At 45.3% G+C, this 18,085-nt stretch overlaps 1 protein-coding gene across 1 annotated transcript in view; it reads left to right on the top strand.

Annotated features, from left to right (window-relative positions):
* Positions 1-18,085, top strand: part of VAV2 (vav guanine nucleotide exchange factor 2) — a 305,827-nt gene that overhangs the window by 235,156 nt on the left and 52,586 nt on the right. The window contains exons 5-7 of the mRNA XM_026657295.2: positions 8,723-8,825; positions 14,329-14,427; positions 17,735-17,803. Of these exons, the coding sequence (XP_026513080.1) occupies positions 8,723-8,825; positions 14,329-14,427; positions 17,735-17,803 (271 nt within the window). The remainder of the gene's footprint in view (positions 1-8,722; positions 8,826-14,328; positions 14,428-17,734; positions 17,804-18,085) is intronic.

Raw genomic sequence — 18,085 nt, 5'->3', positions numbered from 1 at the left:
CACACACACACACACACACACACACACACACACACACACACACACACCCTGTTTAACCAGTGATGTAATGTGAGGCTAAATTGTTTAGCCTTGCTCAGTCCCAGGAAAACCATCAGTGGCAACAAGGTGTAAAAAGGATCATTACAAGACAGGAGCCGGTGCTGTCTATGAATAGAAACAAAATACTGTTTCGGTATGAGATGGAGGAGGGAGCAACACTTGGTATCTAGTCACTGAGGAAACCCCTTGTGGAGTGCAAGTGCTTTCATGAATGTTTGGATCCTGGTTCTTGTGAAACCAGCCAGCTCTGCAACTTTGGGGGGAAACCTACTTTATTAAATAGAAAAGGTAACTATCAATAAGCGTAGACCCAGGTTTGTGTTTTGTGTTTTCTTTTGTATTGTTCCCATTTGTTCGCACCACACTCTCTTGTTTCTAGCTAAATCTTTCTTAAATTAACCTACTTTTGTTTATTAGAAGTGCTCACGAGTGCGGTGCATTTTACAGGAGTGGTGGTTTAAGGTGAAACTGGTAATCTGCAGTACACTGCTCCTTCGGGAGCAGAGGATTTGGATTTTCTGTGAGTAGCCGGTGTTAGGAGCTGGGTATCCCAGGGGAAAGCTTCAAAGGGACTCGGGGACTGGGGTACACCTCCTATTAACCTGCAAGGCGGAAACTGGGCTGGCATAGCCCAGAGGAGAGCGTCTGGAAGGCTGGCAGAGTTAGGGAGCTGACACCCACATAGGCAAGATACCATCACACTGGAGGCAGAGGATAACCATGTGACTCTGTCCTGGGTGCCCCCAGAACCGTCACAGGCCCGTAGGAACCTGAACCCCATTTCAATGAGACTTAGGTTCCTATGGTCTTAAATCACTTTTGAAAACAGGAATGAGGCTCTTTTGAAAATTTTACCTCAGATCCTCAGCTGGCTTAACATTGCACGTCTCTGACTGAATCAATGGAATGATGCTATTTATGCCATCTGAGCATCTGGCCATTGTTCATGGTCACCGTGATGCCGTGTTATTAAGTTGCCACAGACTAAAATCTTCTTGATATATTTTTTTTAATAGTGGTCTATTTCCAACTGGGGCACATGACTTGCAAAGATCGATGAAAATCAATATGCGAAAAGCACTGATGTCAACAGTAATATACAAAGCAGAAAGATTCTACAACCTACAGTCTGTCCTGGGAGATTCTGTCCAATCTACACGTTTGATAGTTCACCACAAGAATAGCAGTCCCTCTCCACTTCTCAGCAAAGGTTTAAAAGGAATTTTTTTTCGTAAATAAGGTCCTGAGACTTCATTATTGTAATACCAGCACTGCTTGCTGATTGGAGCTTCTCTAGAACTTTGCATTTACGGATCTGTCTTAAATGACAGACTCGAATTGCTTCCCACCATCTCTCCTGTGATGTGGGTATCGTCATCCCCATTCTACAGACGAGGAAATTGAGGCACAAAGAGGTTAAATAACTTGCCAAAGATCACACAGCAAGTCTGTCACAGAGCTGGGAATAGAACCCCAGTGTTCTTATTCCTGATCTCTTCTAACTACAGGATCATCCTTCGCTTTTACTAAGTGCTGGGCTACATTAGGAAGCGTGAGCATTAGTGATCAACGGGAAAAGCCACAGGTGTCAAAATAAGCAAACAAAATTCCTGTCGAGGTGTTAATGGACCGTTCTGGAGCTTTTAATCATGTTAATCACTGTTATCAGTGAGTCTGCTTGTGTGAGTAACAGCTACATGCATTTCTCTCAGCGGCTCCCACACACAATTCTGTCATTGTTAGTGTCTCTTCTGGTTCTTAGTGGGAATTAGCAATGTTCCCTCGTCCCCTAAATTCCGACGCTTCAGCCCCAGTATGGATTCATCTAACTGATGCTTGTGTTTCTCAGTGTTCGTGCCGACTCCAGGGCTGTTGTGTATTAAGGCTGTTGCAGCCTGTCATTCAGAGAATGCTTTGCACTTTGATATTAGGAGCATAATTGCAGTGCAAGACCCCAGTCTTAGTTTGAGGGAGGGCTTGTCTGTCTTGCCAGCGTCCCTTAACGCTGAGAGAGATGAGCTGAGTGGAGGAGGCCGGAAGGGGGAGTTCTGAGCCTCTGTGCATTGGGGTTCTTGAGCCACTGGGCCTGTGGGGACAATCTAGTCCTAATGACGTTGCTGCTAGTCAGTGGCTGTAAAAGCCAGCAGGGTGCTTATGGTCAAGGGTGGGAACCTTCGCAAGAAGCCGATTCAGAGGATTAAAGAAGAAAGGAGGGGAAACTCTGGGAGAAATACACTGGAATGAATGTGGGGATGGAAGAGTCAAACCCTCAGTGAAAATAAATCACAGAATCAACTTTTACTCTATGTGATATTTACACTCCATTGTCTGTAACATGTTATGTGAATCACTGTTCATTCTGTATTCAGCGTCCCACGCTCAGTGGCTGATCCACCAAGGATGGGAGCCTGCTACTGCTTCCACTTAGAGGAATGACTCCTTTAGTGTCAAAAGGTAGAGACTCATGTTTTTAGTGCCTGAAGGCCTGGCTTCAGTTCCTGGTGGTGGACAATACACATGTAAAATGACTTTAAAAAAAACAGGTTTCCGAGTGGTCGCCGTGTCAATCTGTATCGGCAAAAAGAACGAGGAGTACTTGTGGCACCTTAGAGACTAACACATTTATTTGGGCATAAGCTAAAAAAACAACAACCCTGAAGTCCCACCCCCTCCTGATTTCATTTGGTGTAAACTGCCACATGGATTTCTCATTATGAAACCTTGGCCTGACTTTCAAAGGTGCTGAGCATCAGCATCTCCTTGTGACTTCGGCGGGTGGTGTGGGTACTCAGTACCGTGGACATTAACCCGTCTGTGACTTTCAGCCAACTTTTAACTCAGGAAGGCCACCCCACTCATTCACGTGGTTGTGGTTTACTCCTTGGCCTTAATCAAAGGGAGAGCTTAATCCTCGACCTGGGGAGCTAGGAGTTAAATGCTGGTTGCTGGAGAGTGGAGTTGGGCGGGGGAGGTTTGTATAGTAGGTTGTCCAATGTTAGCTGCAGTGAAGGGCTTTCTTCCTCATTATGTCTGCTTCCCACAGCCTGCGCCCTTGGTGGTGACACCCTGGTTGTTGCTTGCCTTGTTCTATTTCTCTACCTAACATCAGGCTGTACAGGGGCTGTCAAGAAAAGCTCTTAAGGGATAAATGGCGGCCCCATGCCATCTATCTAGAGCAAGTTAACGACGCTGTCTCTTCTGTTTATCCTTGGGGGCTTTGGCAGCAGGCTGGCAGAGCTCTGTCACCAGCATTGAGACTTCTTATCATTTAAAGTTCTACGTGTTACTGAGCTGGGCCTCATGAGGCTGGGAGACTATCAGTCAGTCTGTCTACGTTTTGGGCCCAAGTGACCAGGAGACATTTGATCTACAGTGTTGGTTTTGTTCCAGTCGTTCCCTGTGGTCAGGATGCATGTTAGAGTGAGGACTGCAGGGAAGCCAGCGGCAGGGCAGGAGCTGGAAACAGAACGATGCGCTGGCACTGAACACCGAGACTTCTAGTCGTGGTGGTGCAGTAGAGGTGGGTGCTGGGCTGGCAACGTTCGGGGGCTTCACACGGGGCGCTTTTGTCTTTGTCACCCAGTCCATCGTCCTGCTGGCTGATAGAAGGAATAGCAGGTGCGATATTAACTCAACCATAAGCTTCCTAATGACTTTCTAGCCACCAGAATGATGTATGGCGATGCAGCTAGAAATCTGATGGGTGCCGGCTGGAATGGAAGATAAATCGGGAATCTGGAGGTAGTCGCTCTGGCTGAGGAGAAGAGCTCAGAATACAAATATTGGGACAGATAATAACTGCAGCGACGACGCTTGGAAAAAGGGAAGATGGATCGCTGGCTATTAGTGGGTAGTACAGCAGCTACAACGTATCGCTTGGTAGGAACAGAGTTGATGCAGCACACTGGTGCATTTATTTAAAAACATACTTTTATTGACTACATCTCTATTTAGAAATGGAAATAATAGCATGTAAAAGAGAAATAAAACCCACTTTTGCAAATATTTTCAGTCTTGTTGTCTGGCCAGCCCTGATCCTGAGTTGGATTTTGTGTCTATCTTATTCTCTCCTTCTGTGTTGCAAGGCATTGGGACTTTTGCTGAGCCTACAGTATTTGGCTCCTCTCTACGTGCTCCCTTCTATTTCTGGCAGAAGGAGATGTTCTTCACACAGCTAAGAATGTTTGTTTGCCCTCTTCAAAGCTGTTCTGAAAGCAGGCCTCTCAGTCAACTATGATTCTGCAGAATATCACATTATTCTCTGTGCCTCTTAGCTACCTCTGCATTGATGTGTTAGCATCTTTGGCTGGGTCAGTCAGCAGTTTGCTTTGAGTTTCATCCTGGAGAGTTGTTTATATTTTTTCTAGGGAGAGTTAAAATAATTCAAATCCAGGCTTCTAAAAATACATTGCCTAGCACAGAGACAAGTCAGAAATCGCTCAGGGGGTGGACTCAGCCATTGTTCAACCCAGATGCTTCTCTTTGGAAGATATTGAAGGTCAAAGACCATTTTACCCACAAATCTGGTATTTTACACTAAGCTTAGTGCAGGTAACTATTACTGCAGCCTAAAAGGAGCAGGGTGGATTTGCTTAAATTGCAAGCCCTTCAGTCCAGGGATGATGATGATGATTATTATTTATTTTATTATTTGTATTACCGTGTTTGTACAGTGCCTAGCACAGTGCATCGCTGATCAGTGACTGGTACATGCTACCTCAGTATAAATAATACATCAGAATAACTGAGATCAGCATTTAGCCTCTTTTAGATTTACTGAGCCACTGAATGAAACAAACCCTGTAAATCCAAAGCCCATGTTTCTTTGATCTGTGTGTGTGTGTGTGTGTGTGTGTGTGTGTGTGTGTGTGTGTGTAAAGTAAAAGAAATATGTTTAAAATCAAGCTGAGGCCAGGTTCATGTTTCTAGTTCAATATCACCAATCCCAAGTGTTCAAAAATCATGAGATTGGTGTAAAAATCATGAGACTTTTACAAAATGTTGGTTTCTTCTTATTTGCCTTCTGCTTTTTTCCCCATAAGTCTTTAGGGTGCACTTGAGTTGTGTTTTCAAGTTTTTCTCACAACCATCAAGGTAGAAACTCACTCTATAACAATGAAAGCTGAGATTTTCATGTATTCACATGACTCCAGGAGCTGGGGCTTTAAGAAACACACCAAAAATCACAAGGCTCACGGTAAAATCATGGGAGTGGGCAATGACTATTTGAATGTGGCTGTCATCTCTGTGTCTTCCTCTTGCATCCTGATTTCCCCAGTTGGATCCACCCCGTTGGACCTGTGGACGTGTGCAGAGTCCCATGAAAGTCAGCGGGGCCCCATGCATGTGCAGGAGCACATCCATATGGATCTGACTCCAGATCTGGGATCTGTGTCAGCACAGAACCTAGCAGCACAGTGGGGCCCAATCAGAGTCTCTGTGCACTGCCATAATAATTATATTTATTAATAAAAAATAACAATAAAGCTCTGTTGCTTAAATATAGTCTCTTTGTGTGCTGCTCTCCCCTCCGCCTGAACCTTCCTTGTTCCTCTGGCTGTGTAGGGATCTTCTCTAGCATTTCAATGACTTGTGCAAGCAAAGGTTGCCAGAGCATAGCTTTGAACACAGGATGCGTGATTCTATCACACACAGCGTTTAAAGAAAGTATTGGCACAGAGCGGCAATATTTCCCCTTGTGCTACAAGAAACAAAGCTTTGTGTTTCAGTTGCAAGATCGCCACAAGCGTTTCTGAGTTAAAAGAAAGGGAAAGGACACAGTTCCGATGCCCTTTTGGAAGTTTACAGCTCAGGCAACTGTTAGCTTAAACTTGACCTGACAGTTCAAGATCTCAGAGCCACATCGCTGTTTTTAACCCTGTAGAATTTATTAAGCCCATTAACTCTTATAATTAGGCTTGGAAGGAGTAGATTTTTATCGGTAAACATCAATTTTCCCCGTTCACACAGAAACTGATGACAAAATATTTTCTTTGCTGATGATCAAAATGTACAGATAGGTAAAGAAAGACAAGTGCTGCTTGAGAACTTGTTAGAGTTTGATTTAAGGACATTGACGCTGTATAGTTTGATATGTGATGTTGACAATTTGGGTTATATAAAGCTTTAACTTTTTCGATTTCAGTGTCTACTGTCATTAAACAATAATCATCTGGACCCCTTCCCGCGCCACCCCCAATAAATGCCCACAACTGTGAAAATTTAAATTGATTAAAAAATGCTTAAAAAATAAACATTGATGTTACCTGTCAAAATTATTTAAAAAAAAATAAAACCTTAATTGTGCCAAGCCTACTTATAATTATGCGTCGGGATACGGACGGCTTTGGGAATGTGGGTAACAGAGTGTAAGTGTGGTATCAGACATATAGGAGATGGTCAGAGTAATAGATATTTAGCAACAGATATTTAGCAACTGAAAAATAAGACCGTAAAAAATCTACACAGAATTATTTTTTTGCTGCTCACAGTCGCTCATTCTCTCTCTGCGGGGTATGTGTATGTGTCAATGAGTAAAGTCTAGATTCTAAGCTCTTCAGAGCCAGGTCTGTATTTTAATATGTGTTTGTACATCAGCTACTACAGGCAGGTCCCAGCCCTATCTGCGGCCTTTGACTGCAGTTACAGTGCCAATACTACCAATAAAGAGCGTATGAGATACAGCTCCAGGCCCCCCTGTGGGCCAGATTCATCCCTGGTGTACATGAGGGCAAATCTGTTGGAGCCAATGGAGCTGGCCCAGGTCTGAATTTGGCACCATGGATAAAATGCGAGATCCATCAGCTGGTGTAAGTTGGCTTAGATCCATCTGAGGCAATGGAGCTACGCTGATCGATAGTAGCTCAGGGTCTGAGCCGGTGTTTACTAAGTGGAATAGGAATAAATGGCCAATTGCTTCATGTGCTGTCAGTTCATCAGCACCATGGGGCAGCTGAAAGAGTAACCAAGTGTCAAGAACATTGATCCTGTTTCTTTCATCCGCTTCATAGCGAAAAAGCAACTGGGTGCACATCTGTGTTTGCAGGTGTCTCGTCAGCCATGTGCATTTCCCCCAAGCCAGTCGGAAGGCAACAGTTTCTGGAGGAATGAGCACAGGGCTGGGAGTGAGGAGGATTTGTGGGCTAATGCTGCCTCTGCCACCAATTCCCTGTGTGACCTTGGGCATGTCCCCATACCTCTCAGTCGGTTTCCCCATATGTAAAATGGAGTAATAATGCTCTTCGGGGCAGGGACTCTCACTCGGTGTTTCTATAGTACCCTGCATCTTGGCCCCGATCTTGGCTGTAGCCTGTCTACACTGCACACTAAGCCCAGGTCTGTGGGACCCAGCCTTGTAGACCTGATGTTCCCAAGCCTATGCTTGAGCGTCCACACTGCATTGTAAACCTGGGTTTACCATTGCTGGACCCAGGTCTCTCAGTCATACTAACACATCCATACTGTACTATGCCAGCCTTCTGGTTCAGGTCTGCGGCTTGAGCTGCATCCACACTCCAAAGTGACAGGGCTTGGAACCAAGTCACGGTGGGACTTGGGCTCTGACCCACCTGCCTAGCAGGGTCCTGAGTGCTTGCTGACCTGAGTCAGACTGATCTGTGTGTGGACAGAAGAGGGCGTTGGGCTCCACCCTGAGTCAGAGCCCGGGCTTAGTGTGCAGTGTCCACATCTCCTGGGAGGTCAGACTGGATGATCACAATGGTCCCTTCTGCTCTTGGAATCGATGAATCTGTGAGCCTCCCAGGGGTGTTGGCAGGACTGATTAACTGATGTCTGCCCAGTGCTTAGAACAGACAAAGTGCTATAAATAGCTACAGTGTTTGGGGCCAGGAGGGAGCCAGCGTCTTTCGATGTTTGAAATAGGCTGGTTGGTTAGAAGTAATACAGCTGTGGCGTTTGACCTTAGACACTGGTGTAAATGTAGGTGTCATTTGGGTTGCAGTAGTGCCCAAAGGCCCCAGCTAAAAGCGCAAACACTTAGCGAGACGGTCCCTGTCCGGGAAAGCTCCCAGTCTAATAAAGAAGACAGACAAAAGCAGGGGAGGGAAATAAAAGTGCACAGAGAAGTCAAGTGAGCTGCCCAAGGCAGAGCCAAGAGTAGAACCCAGCGCTCCTGACTCCCACTGCAGTTTCCTATCCACTAGACCATGCTACCTCGTGCGGATGGCTACGGTCCCTGGGCTCACACCGCAAAGTGTTTTGCATCGTTCCAGCATCTGAGTGGGAGGTGTGGAGGGGAAATCATACGGCGGTAGCTGATGCCAAAAAAGTGCCTCCTTAATGCAAAATGGGAAAGAGAAATGAGGAGGGATAGCTCAGTGATTTGAGCATTGGCCTGTTAAACCCAGCATTGTGAGTTCAATCCTTGAGGGGGCCACTTAGGGATCTGGGGCAAAAATCAGTACTTGGTCCTGCTAGTGAAGGCAGGGGGCTGGACTCGATGACCTTTCAAGGTCCCTTCCAGTTCTAGGAGACAGGATATCTCCATTAATTTATTTAATTAATTTTATTTACATTACCGTTTTTTGGGTTTTCTCCCTCTTCCCCCTCCCCCATTCTTTACTGGAAGCTGTGGCTCGCTTGCATAATCTACCTATAGCGAATGTATCCTCTGTATTTCTAAATCCTCTTGTTTTCCTTTCAGTGAACATGATCTGGGGGAGGATATTTACGACTGCGTCCCCTGTGAAGATGAAGGCGATGATATCTACGAAGATATCATCAAAGTGGAAGTTCAACAACCTATGGTAACAATGGATGCATTTAAAATACCATATCATGAAGGGGGTTTAAAAACAAACACGCAGTGCACCCACCGATGAAAGATAATGATCTCAAACTTGTTCTGAGTCATTCCTTGGAAATGAACTGGGGGGCAGGGGAAAGGGAGACAGTGAGAAGAGTGATCAAGCTGATCCTGTAGGGTTTCTCAAAGGCTTTCCATGGTGCTGTCAGCTAAAGGATGGGCAGAAAGAAGTTCTAAGAAGTCCCTGTTGTAAAGGAAGTGCAAAAATAGTAACTTGCTGCTGAGTCAAAGCAGTGTGTGTCACTTCATCCCTTTCTAAGGCGAGAGATGTGACACATACCTGCACAATTAGCCTGTTGTGTGTCTCACACTGCAAGTATTCTTAGATCCAGGAGAGAGTTGGCAGATATTTGCAATGAAGATGTAGTTTTTCTCTTGGGTATTTTTACTGTACCACTTAAGATCTACCTGCTCTGGTATATTCTAAGGCTGAGATTTACAAAGCTGCCTAGGAGGGTTGCATGCCTGACTCCCTGAATTAATTTTAATGGGTATTTGAGCATCCAAATCCATTAGTCAGCTTTGAAAGTCGCAGCCAAAAGCTACACGAGGTTGGGAATTGTAACAGGGCTCTAGGCTTTAAGGGCCCATGGACACCAATGGAAAGGCTCATGTTGATTTCAGTGGGCCTTGGATCAGTCCCTATTGCTTCTGTGGTACCAAGCTCTGTCAGGAATCTTTCAGGAATGAAATTCTCCCCTGTGCAGAGGGGTCAGGACAACGCCAACCAACCACGTAAGTCCTATTTTGAGGACTTAAGTGCTGCCTACGTTACTCTGCATGGCGGAGAATTTCTCCCTTAGAGCATTTACTCTGTGAACAAAGCGGTGTGTTGTCTAGGAACAGAGGGGTATATTACACCGAATGCACATGGAAAATGTTCTCCTGGAGCATGCTACCAAATAATTAGTATGAAAAAGGAAAAAAGCCAAGGAGGCTCTTTTCCCAGCTAAACGTTTAGATGCTCTACATTTGTTGTTTCTGCTGGTGCAAAATTTCAAGAGAACTCATCACTGGAGCATGAATATCCATCTTCTTGAGATTCAGTTGAAATTCTTCCACCCCCCGGGATCCGTGTAGATTCTAATTACTGTCTTCTGGCTGCACACTACAGCTGCCAAGATTCATAACTCTGGGAGAAAGCAGGATAAACGGACAAGTTCACTGGTCAATTAAATTCCCGGAGTGAGACCTGTAATCGTAAATCACAGATTGCTGCAGCTGGCAATCGGCGGTGTGGGTTGGCAAGAACTTCGCTTCACAGAGTCCGAGTGAGCCCAGGATGCAAACTCTGTCGTTGAGCTGCCAGGAAAGTGTGCTCTGATCTCTCCTCAGTTCTACCCCTGGTGTAACTCATTGACGTCGACGGAGAGTCTGCTAGTTTAATTGGGATCAGAATCAGAGTCTCTGAAGGCCCAGCCTTGAGAGGTTGCACCCATAAGTCAGTGTCAATTGAGGGGGCTCAGCAAGGCCCAGGGTCAGGTCTTGAGACTGTTTCTGTGCTAAGCACCGTGATAAAGGAATTCCCAGTGGTGCTAGTTCTGGGTTAGCTGCACTGATCTTAGCACTGGTGGAAACACCAGTAGCTACTGGCATTTTTATCACTAAGGCTATGTCTACACTACAAGTTAGGGCTGTGATTCCCAGCTCCCCTAGACATACTCTCATCTGAGCTAGGGCACTAAAAGTTATAGTGTAGCTGCAGTAACAGAGGCAGCAACGGCACAGTACAAGCTGCCGCGAGTACATACCTCCGGGGTTCAGGCGGGTTGTACTCAGGGCAGCTAGCCCGCGCTGCCACGGCCACACGACTATTTTTAGTGCACTAGCTCAGATGAGAGCTAGCGTGAGTGTGGCTACACAAGCTGGGAATCAGACCCCCAGCTCAAAGTGTAGATGCAACCTAAGACATCCACCCGCAGAAGCTTTATTTGCACTAGGACTTCTACTGATGCCGTTAGTGGGATTTTTGGGGTAGAATTCCCTAGTGCAAGTAAAGTTAAAATGAAGGAAAACCTCCCCACTTGTGATTCCCCCAGATTTCTGGAAGCAATCTGTGCCTGACGTGCTTCTCGTAAAATCCTGGAATTCGTTCACACTGGTTGTGATAGCCCATTTTGCATATTTCATATTTACAACCTCAGATTTTGTGATGCTGTCCTGAATATTGTTATTAATGGCTGATTAATAAAAGCTTTAGCCTCGGATTTAAAAATCCAATAAACCATTTCCCTTCCCTCAGTATCTTCGAAGTAACTGCTGAATGCTTTCAAGTTAATGCATGTTGGTAAAATGTGAAGATGTCAATAAAAAATGCAAGTTAAAAGACGCCAACCAAATATATACATCCATGCATGCTGTCGTTCCCAAGCAGGATTCTGCTCCCATCAGAGGTTTAATTTGCTTTTAAATGGGTGTAACAAGTGTGAGATTTGTTTTTATAGCTTTCCAAGGACTTCAAGGAAGGTGGTTATTGGAAGGCTTAGAATCAGACTGATGTTTTAAGGGTGCGGCCCCTTGCTGGCGCTCACAGCTCCATGCTGTTTTTCTCATGCCTGAGGCTTTGATGCACCTCTCTGTTAGCCCAAGATCTCAACTTGTGTCCTGTCACCATCGTTTTGAGAACAGTGTGATGATGCAAGATGCAGGTTTTGTGGATATAGCCTCGGTTCAGCAGAAGGTGCAGCCTCACTTAGGCTGATTCCCGGGGCAAGATGGAGTTTGCAGCTATCGTAGCCTGTGCCGCTGCAGCCCGTGCTATCCATGGCTGCTACAATATTTTTAGTGCGCTGGTGCAAACTGGGAGTCACACCCCTAGCTCATAGTGTAGACGTCACCTAAAGACATTCAGCCCGTTGAACTAATGGGGACTTGGGAAGGAAGTGCTATTAGTTGAGTAGGTGCAAACCCTGGCTTGTCCCCAGCCACATTGAGGCCGGAATTTTCGGCCGGGTTCGGCACTCCCAGCTGGTGCTGGGTTTTCTGAAGCGCTCAGCGCGTTGGGTGTGGGGCTTTTTTGAACATCTGGTCTCAGTTGTGGACGCTGAGCAGCCTCCACCATGTAGGGCGGCAACCAACGGGATCTTGCAGCAAGGGGAAACAATATCCCAGCCACCTAAAAATGACCTTTTAAGCAACAGCCACCTTCCCGGAGGCCCCCTAAAAAAAAAAAAAAAAAGACTCAATTGTTCTCAAGGAAAATTCGAACAGTAAGCTCCTTAAGACACTCGCAAAGTGCCCTGAAGTGAGAGACTTAGCGGGTGTGTCTACACTGCCCCTGAGAGCGAAAGCCTTGCTCCGCAGACTTGTGTTAGCAGGGCTCCCACTAGCTTGCTCAAAATAGCTGTGTAGATGTTGCTTTGGCATTGTGGCTTGGGCTGTCAAGCCCAACCCTCCAGCCCCTGCCCTGCCAGACTCAAGAGCCCAAGTCACGTCGTCTACACCAGTGCTCCTCAAATTCAGGCCGCCGCTTGTTCAGGGAAAGCCCCTGGCGGTCCGGGCCAGTTTGTTTACCTGCCGCGTCCGCAGGTTCAGCCGATCGCGGCTCCCACTGGCTGCGGTTCGCTGCTCCAGGCCAATGGGGGTGGCGGGAAGTGGCATGGGCCGAGAAATGTGCTGGCCATCCTTCCCGCAGCCCCCATTGACCTGGAGCGGCGAACCGCGGCCAGTGGGAGCTGCGATCAGCCAAACCTGCGGATGCGGCAGGTAAACAAACTGGCCCGGCCCGCCAGGGGCTTTCCCTGAACAAGCGGCAGACCGGCTTTGAGAAGCACTGATCTACACAGCCATTTTTAGAGCGCTAGCACAAGCCCCACTAACACAAGTGTGTGGACTTGGGCTGGGAAGCTTGCTCCCAGGTGCGGTGTAGAGATACCCAAGGAGATCAGTCAGTTTGGTTTATCCAAAAGAAGATCACAACGTGATTTGATAATGCGGAGGAAAATACTGGTTACTCAAAGGGTTCTTTAATTTAGTGGAGAAAATCATGTTAAGAACCAATGGCTGGAAGTTAAAACCAGCTGAATTCTGGGAAAGTGTTTAGAAACTAGGCCTTTGTAACAGTGTGGGTGAGTAATCATGGGAGCCAACGACCAAAGGGAGTGATGGATTCTCCATCTTTTGAAGTCTTCGCATCAAGACTGGGTGCATTTCTGGAAGAGGTGCTGTAGCCAGACATAAGTCATTGTGCTCAATATGGAGGTAACTGGATGATATTCTCTGGTCTAGTCTGTGTTATGTGGGAGGTCAGCCTAAATGATCTAACGGTTCCTTCTGGCCTTATGATCTATGAATTCATAATTATGCCCTTTTTAATATTTTAAACTTCACGCAGACACTGAAGGTCAGTGACTGACTCCGGTGAAGCTACCCTGATACACGCAGGCTGAAGATCTGGTCCTCAATGTTTTCTTAGCTCCTGAGTTCCCTTCCTTCTCTTTAACAAAAGCATAAAGTTCTTTATTTTTATGATAGCAGCCTGTAATTTCGTCTAAATGTTGAGGAAAAATTGGTGGACGTTTAAAAAAAAAAAAAGGCATTTTGTAATACCAAATGTATAATGTTAATTGGTTTTGCTTATATTTCTGCATGCTTCAGATTAGATATATGCAGGTAAGTAGGAGACAGTGACCAAAAGAGTTTGGTTTCTGTCTGGCCAATATGCTGTCTTGCACTCTTTCATATGGGTTGTACAAAGAGTGGTAATTCTCCCCTAATGCAGACTCATTACTGCTTAACCCCAAACATTCAAAATCATGACTCTCGGCCCCATCCACAAATTATGAGATTGTGCTAAAGATCATGAGATTAAAAAAAATGCATTTGGGGTTATTTTGTATTTGTCTTCTGTTTTTTGAGCATTTTGGGGGGGTCATTGTTTCTAGCTTTTCTATGCAACCATGAGGGCTAGAATCTTAGCTTTCCTTTCTTCTAGAAAAGTAAGATTCTCAGATAATCACATGACTCCAGGAGCTGGGGCTTTAAGAAAAGCACCAAATATGAGAGTCGGGATAAAATCACGGGGGTTGGCAACAATGGTGACCCATACAAGTGTACCACGTAAGTCCCATTTAGGTACTTGTGAGCTTCACACAAGCAAACAAAGTTTAAAAAAAAAAAAAGAGAGAGAGAGGGAGGCACTTTTTCTTTTGACTGACATCTTTTGGTTATAGTCCTCTATGTAAATTGTATAGTACATGCAAAGGGTGAAATTAAACCCAATGGGAGTTTTGCCATTAACTTCAGCGGAGCCAGGATTTCACCCAACGTTTTGCAGACAGAAATGGATCCCTTTCACATAAATGATTGAAAATTTGGTTTCTGGCTTCCTGAGCTCGTGTTGGTTGGGAGTTTGCTGTCACTGAATGACACATTAAAGAACCACTGTAAGCAAGCAGGTTGAAACACTCTAAGGACACTCAAGAATGTGTTGTTTATTTCTCTAGAAAATGGGAATGACAGAAGATGACAAAAGAAATTGCTGTTTGCTAGAAATTCAGGAAACCGAGGCCAAATATTACAAGACACTTGAAGACATAGAAAAGGTGAGAGCCGGCCTTCTTTCCTATCACTACGTTTCATGTCAACAGCTTCAGGTTGCATTTGATCTTGCATTACTCTTGCTGGATTAGTTCTTGCTTCTGGAGCTCCATAGTACTGGGTGTTTGTGATAGAAGGCAGGACAGAAGCATTCAAATGTAAGCCCATGCTGGGTACCATAACGTGCATAAAAAAGGAGCCTAATTTATCTGATAATTGCATATTTAAAGTATACTTAAAAAACATCGTTATTTCAGAAGGGTGTTCACCCCACCCCCCATTCCAACCTCAGCCGTAAAATGCACTCATTTCTTTACGTGGCCAAGCACAATCTCCAGATAAGACTGACTTTTATAGATTTCTTATCACTCTTTGATCGCCATTGAATAATTTGAAAGAACCTATTTATTCCAGGCAGCTCTTGAAAATGCTGAAGCCATGCTGACTTGTCATTGAAACTAATTGGATTAAAAGTAACATTTCTCGGCATGCATTCACGGGCGTTAATTGGTTTTGATAAATTCTGGTGGCATTCTCTCTTTTAAAAGAACGAACACTTCAGCAACAGAAAGATGCAATGCATCCGACTGGAGGCTGGATAGTCTTTTCCCCTTCAGTGATTACAGATGAGTAAAATTAAAAAAAAAAAAAAAAAAAAAGTCCAGCTATGATTTCTACTTCTTTTCCTTTCCCTTTAAAAATGTTTGCCTTTCTTATAGGGCCTGGTCTACACTAACCCCTCAAGTCGAACTAAGGTACGCAACTTCAGCTAGGTGAATAACGTAGCTGAAGTCGACATACCTTAGTTCGAACTTACCGCGGTTCAGACGCGGTCCACACGTGGCAGGCAGGCTCCCCGTCGACTCTGCGGTACTCCTCTCGCCGAGCTGGAGTACCGCAGTCGACGGCGATCACTTCCTGGTTCGACTTATCGCGTCCAGACAAGATGCGATAAGTCGAACCCAGAACTTCGATCCCCAGCCGCCGAACTAGCGGCTGGGTGTAGACAAGCCCAAAGAAGCTCTGAAAGAGTCGCACAATTAAACAAGATTCCAGGCTTTTAAAGAGAGAGGCTTTGACGTTTATGTTAGTGATTGTACATATTTCTTGTTCTTTGAAAACCACTATTAACCTTGTGTTTCAGCCCAAAGGAAGGGGTAAATTATTCCCTTGGTATGAACTATGAGAGTAGATTTTTTGCTGTGGGGGGGTTAAGGTCCTGTAATAAGCTGTATTCTGTCTGTATGTTCTGTAGCTATGGACAGTGCAGACTTTCCCATTAATACCCATTGGTTCAGAAAAGCATCTCCAACGTAGTCATGTTACCTGCATTCTTCCAAGGCAAAAATTCAAGCTGACTGGGAGTTTTTCTACTAATCAAACAGCTAAAACGGATGCTGTTCACCATTGCAACTGATGATTACTTTGTGAAAAAACTAGCAAGCCAACAACAGCAACAAAAAGAACCCCGCCCTCCACCCACATTGGATACAGACATACACCTCTACCCCAATATAACGCTGTCCTCGGGAGCCAAAAAATCTTACAGCGTTATAGGTGAAACCGCGTTATATCGAACTTGCTTTGATCCGCCGGAGCGCGCAGCCCCGCCCCCCTGGAGCACTGCTTTACCGCGTTATCTCCGAATTTGTGTTCTATCGGGTCGCGTTCTATCGGGATAGAGGTGTACTATGTACTGTATGATGCTCAGGATCCTGAATCCTGCTTTTCCCCCCTCTCTGAGTGGCTAAGGTTTTAAACGGGGCAGGGTGCAAAAGCTAACAATAAGCATTCCAAAGAGCAGCAAACTGTAAACCAGCAAAGCTGTTGCTCTGACAAAGTGCAGGGCAGCTGGCAGTTTTAAGAGTTTAATTTGCATACATATGAACAATCATGAAGTGTTTTTTGTAGGTGTATCTATATCTGTATCTATAGAGCTCGATAGATCTCTGTCTACAGAGTTAGCTAGATATGTACATATCTTGTGTATACATATAGGGCCACATTATACCCTCCTGAATATGGCTCCTCTTAATGGGGAGGAGTCCTTGTGGCACCTTAGAGACTAACAAATGTATTTGGGCATAAGCTTTCGTGGACTAAAATCCACTTCATCGCTGCATGGAGTGGAAAATACAGTAGGCAGGTATAAATACACAGAACATGAAGTGGGTTCTAGCCCATGAAAGCTTATGCCCAAATAAATGTGTTAGTCTCTAAGGTGCCACAAGGACTCCTCGTTGTTTTTGCTGATACAGACTCACACGGCTACCCCACTGAAACCTGTTAATGGGGAGGAATGCTCAGGGAGCAACTTCTAAAGGTAAAGCCAGGGTGTCTTTCCCGTCTCCCTAGCATCTCTGCAGGCATTAATCCTTCCACAGCTCACTTGGCAGTGTTCCCTCTCCCTCTCAAGAGAGACAACTTAGTCCAGGGATTCTCAAACTTTTTTTGCGGGGACCTCTTTGGAAAATATTTCAGGCTGTGAAGACCCCCCACCCACCAAAATGACTGTCCCCCATAGCATGCCACCCTTACTTCTGCACTGGTGCTGGTGAGGACGCTGCCTTCAGAGCTGGGTGCCTGGCCAGCAGCCGGCTGCCCGGCTCTGAAGGCAGCATAGAAATAAGGGTAGCAATACCACAAACCCCCTACAATAGACTTGCAACCCCCTGTTGGCGTCAGGACCCCCAGTTGGAGAAACACTGACTTAGTCCACAGAGCGAGAATGTGCAGTTAATTTAAATTAACTGTATTCTAACTCAGAGCTTCCTCCACGAGTGGGTGGTAAATGCCTTTGCTTTTCACTGTCGACAGGCTGGCTTGCAGCCCAGCTTTTAATTCCAGTGAAATCTTGTTCATGTTCTTGACAACCTGACCACCTCACAAAACATTTGTGGCATCTCAGTCCCAGACAGTCCAGCCCTACCCTCCACAGAGATGTGGCTGAGCATAAGCATAATGAGGCAGGTTGCATGATCCTTGCCCATGCTGTGGTTGGTTTTAGTAAATGTCTTGTCAGCAGGGCCGGCTCCAGGCACCAGCGGAGGAAGCACATACCTGGGGCAGCATTGCGTCCATTCTTGGGGCGGCACAGTCCGGGCGGCTTTTTTGTTGTTGTTGTTGTTGCTTGGGGCAGCAAAAATGGTAGAGCTGGCCCTGCTTGTCAGTCTTATCCCTTGGCAAGTGTGAAAATTCACCAAGATTCCCCTCCAGACAGTGCAACCACTGCAACAATTTTCGCTTAAAAAAGAAAGAATCTTATTGTATTTGCTCATTTATTTTAATAAGTTTTCCATTTACCTCTTACAGAACTATATGAATCCATTAAAGCTGGTACTGACTCCACAAGAGATGGAATCTATTTTTATCAATTTGGAGGTAACAGAGTCTAAACATCATTGCTTAAATCTTTGCTCCTCTCAGATGCAGCTTATGCTTCATCCTGTTTAAGAAGCAGCACTCAGATGTCATGTAAAATTCATTGCTTTAGTCTGTGTGGTTTCAGTTGATATGGCCACAGAGCTTGGATTGGGCCCTTTAATGCTAAAGTGGAACTTAGGTATTGTATAAAGACAAGGACACAGTTTTACAACAAGAAAATTATTTTGCCAGTTTTCTTTCTTTCTTTCTTTCTTTCTTTCTTTCTTTCTTTCTTTCTTT

The sequence above is a fragment of the Terrapene carolina genome, unplaced genomic scaffold, assembly GCF_002925995.2.
Source record: "Terrapene carolina triunguis isolate 2854851 unplaced genomic scaffold, T_m_triunguis-2.0 Scaffold238, whole genome shotgun sequence".
NCBI classification, from domain to species: Eukaryota; Metazoa; Chordata; order Testudines; family Emydidae; genus Terrapene; species Terrapene triunguis.
Note: the sequence above shows the minus strand (reverse complement) of the source record. Positions and strands in the feature narration are given on the sequence as shown.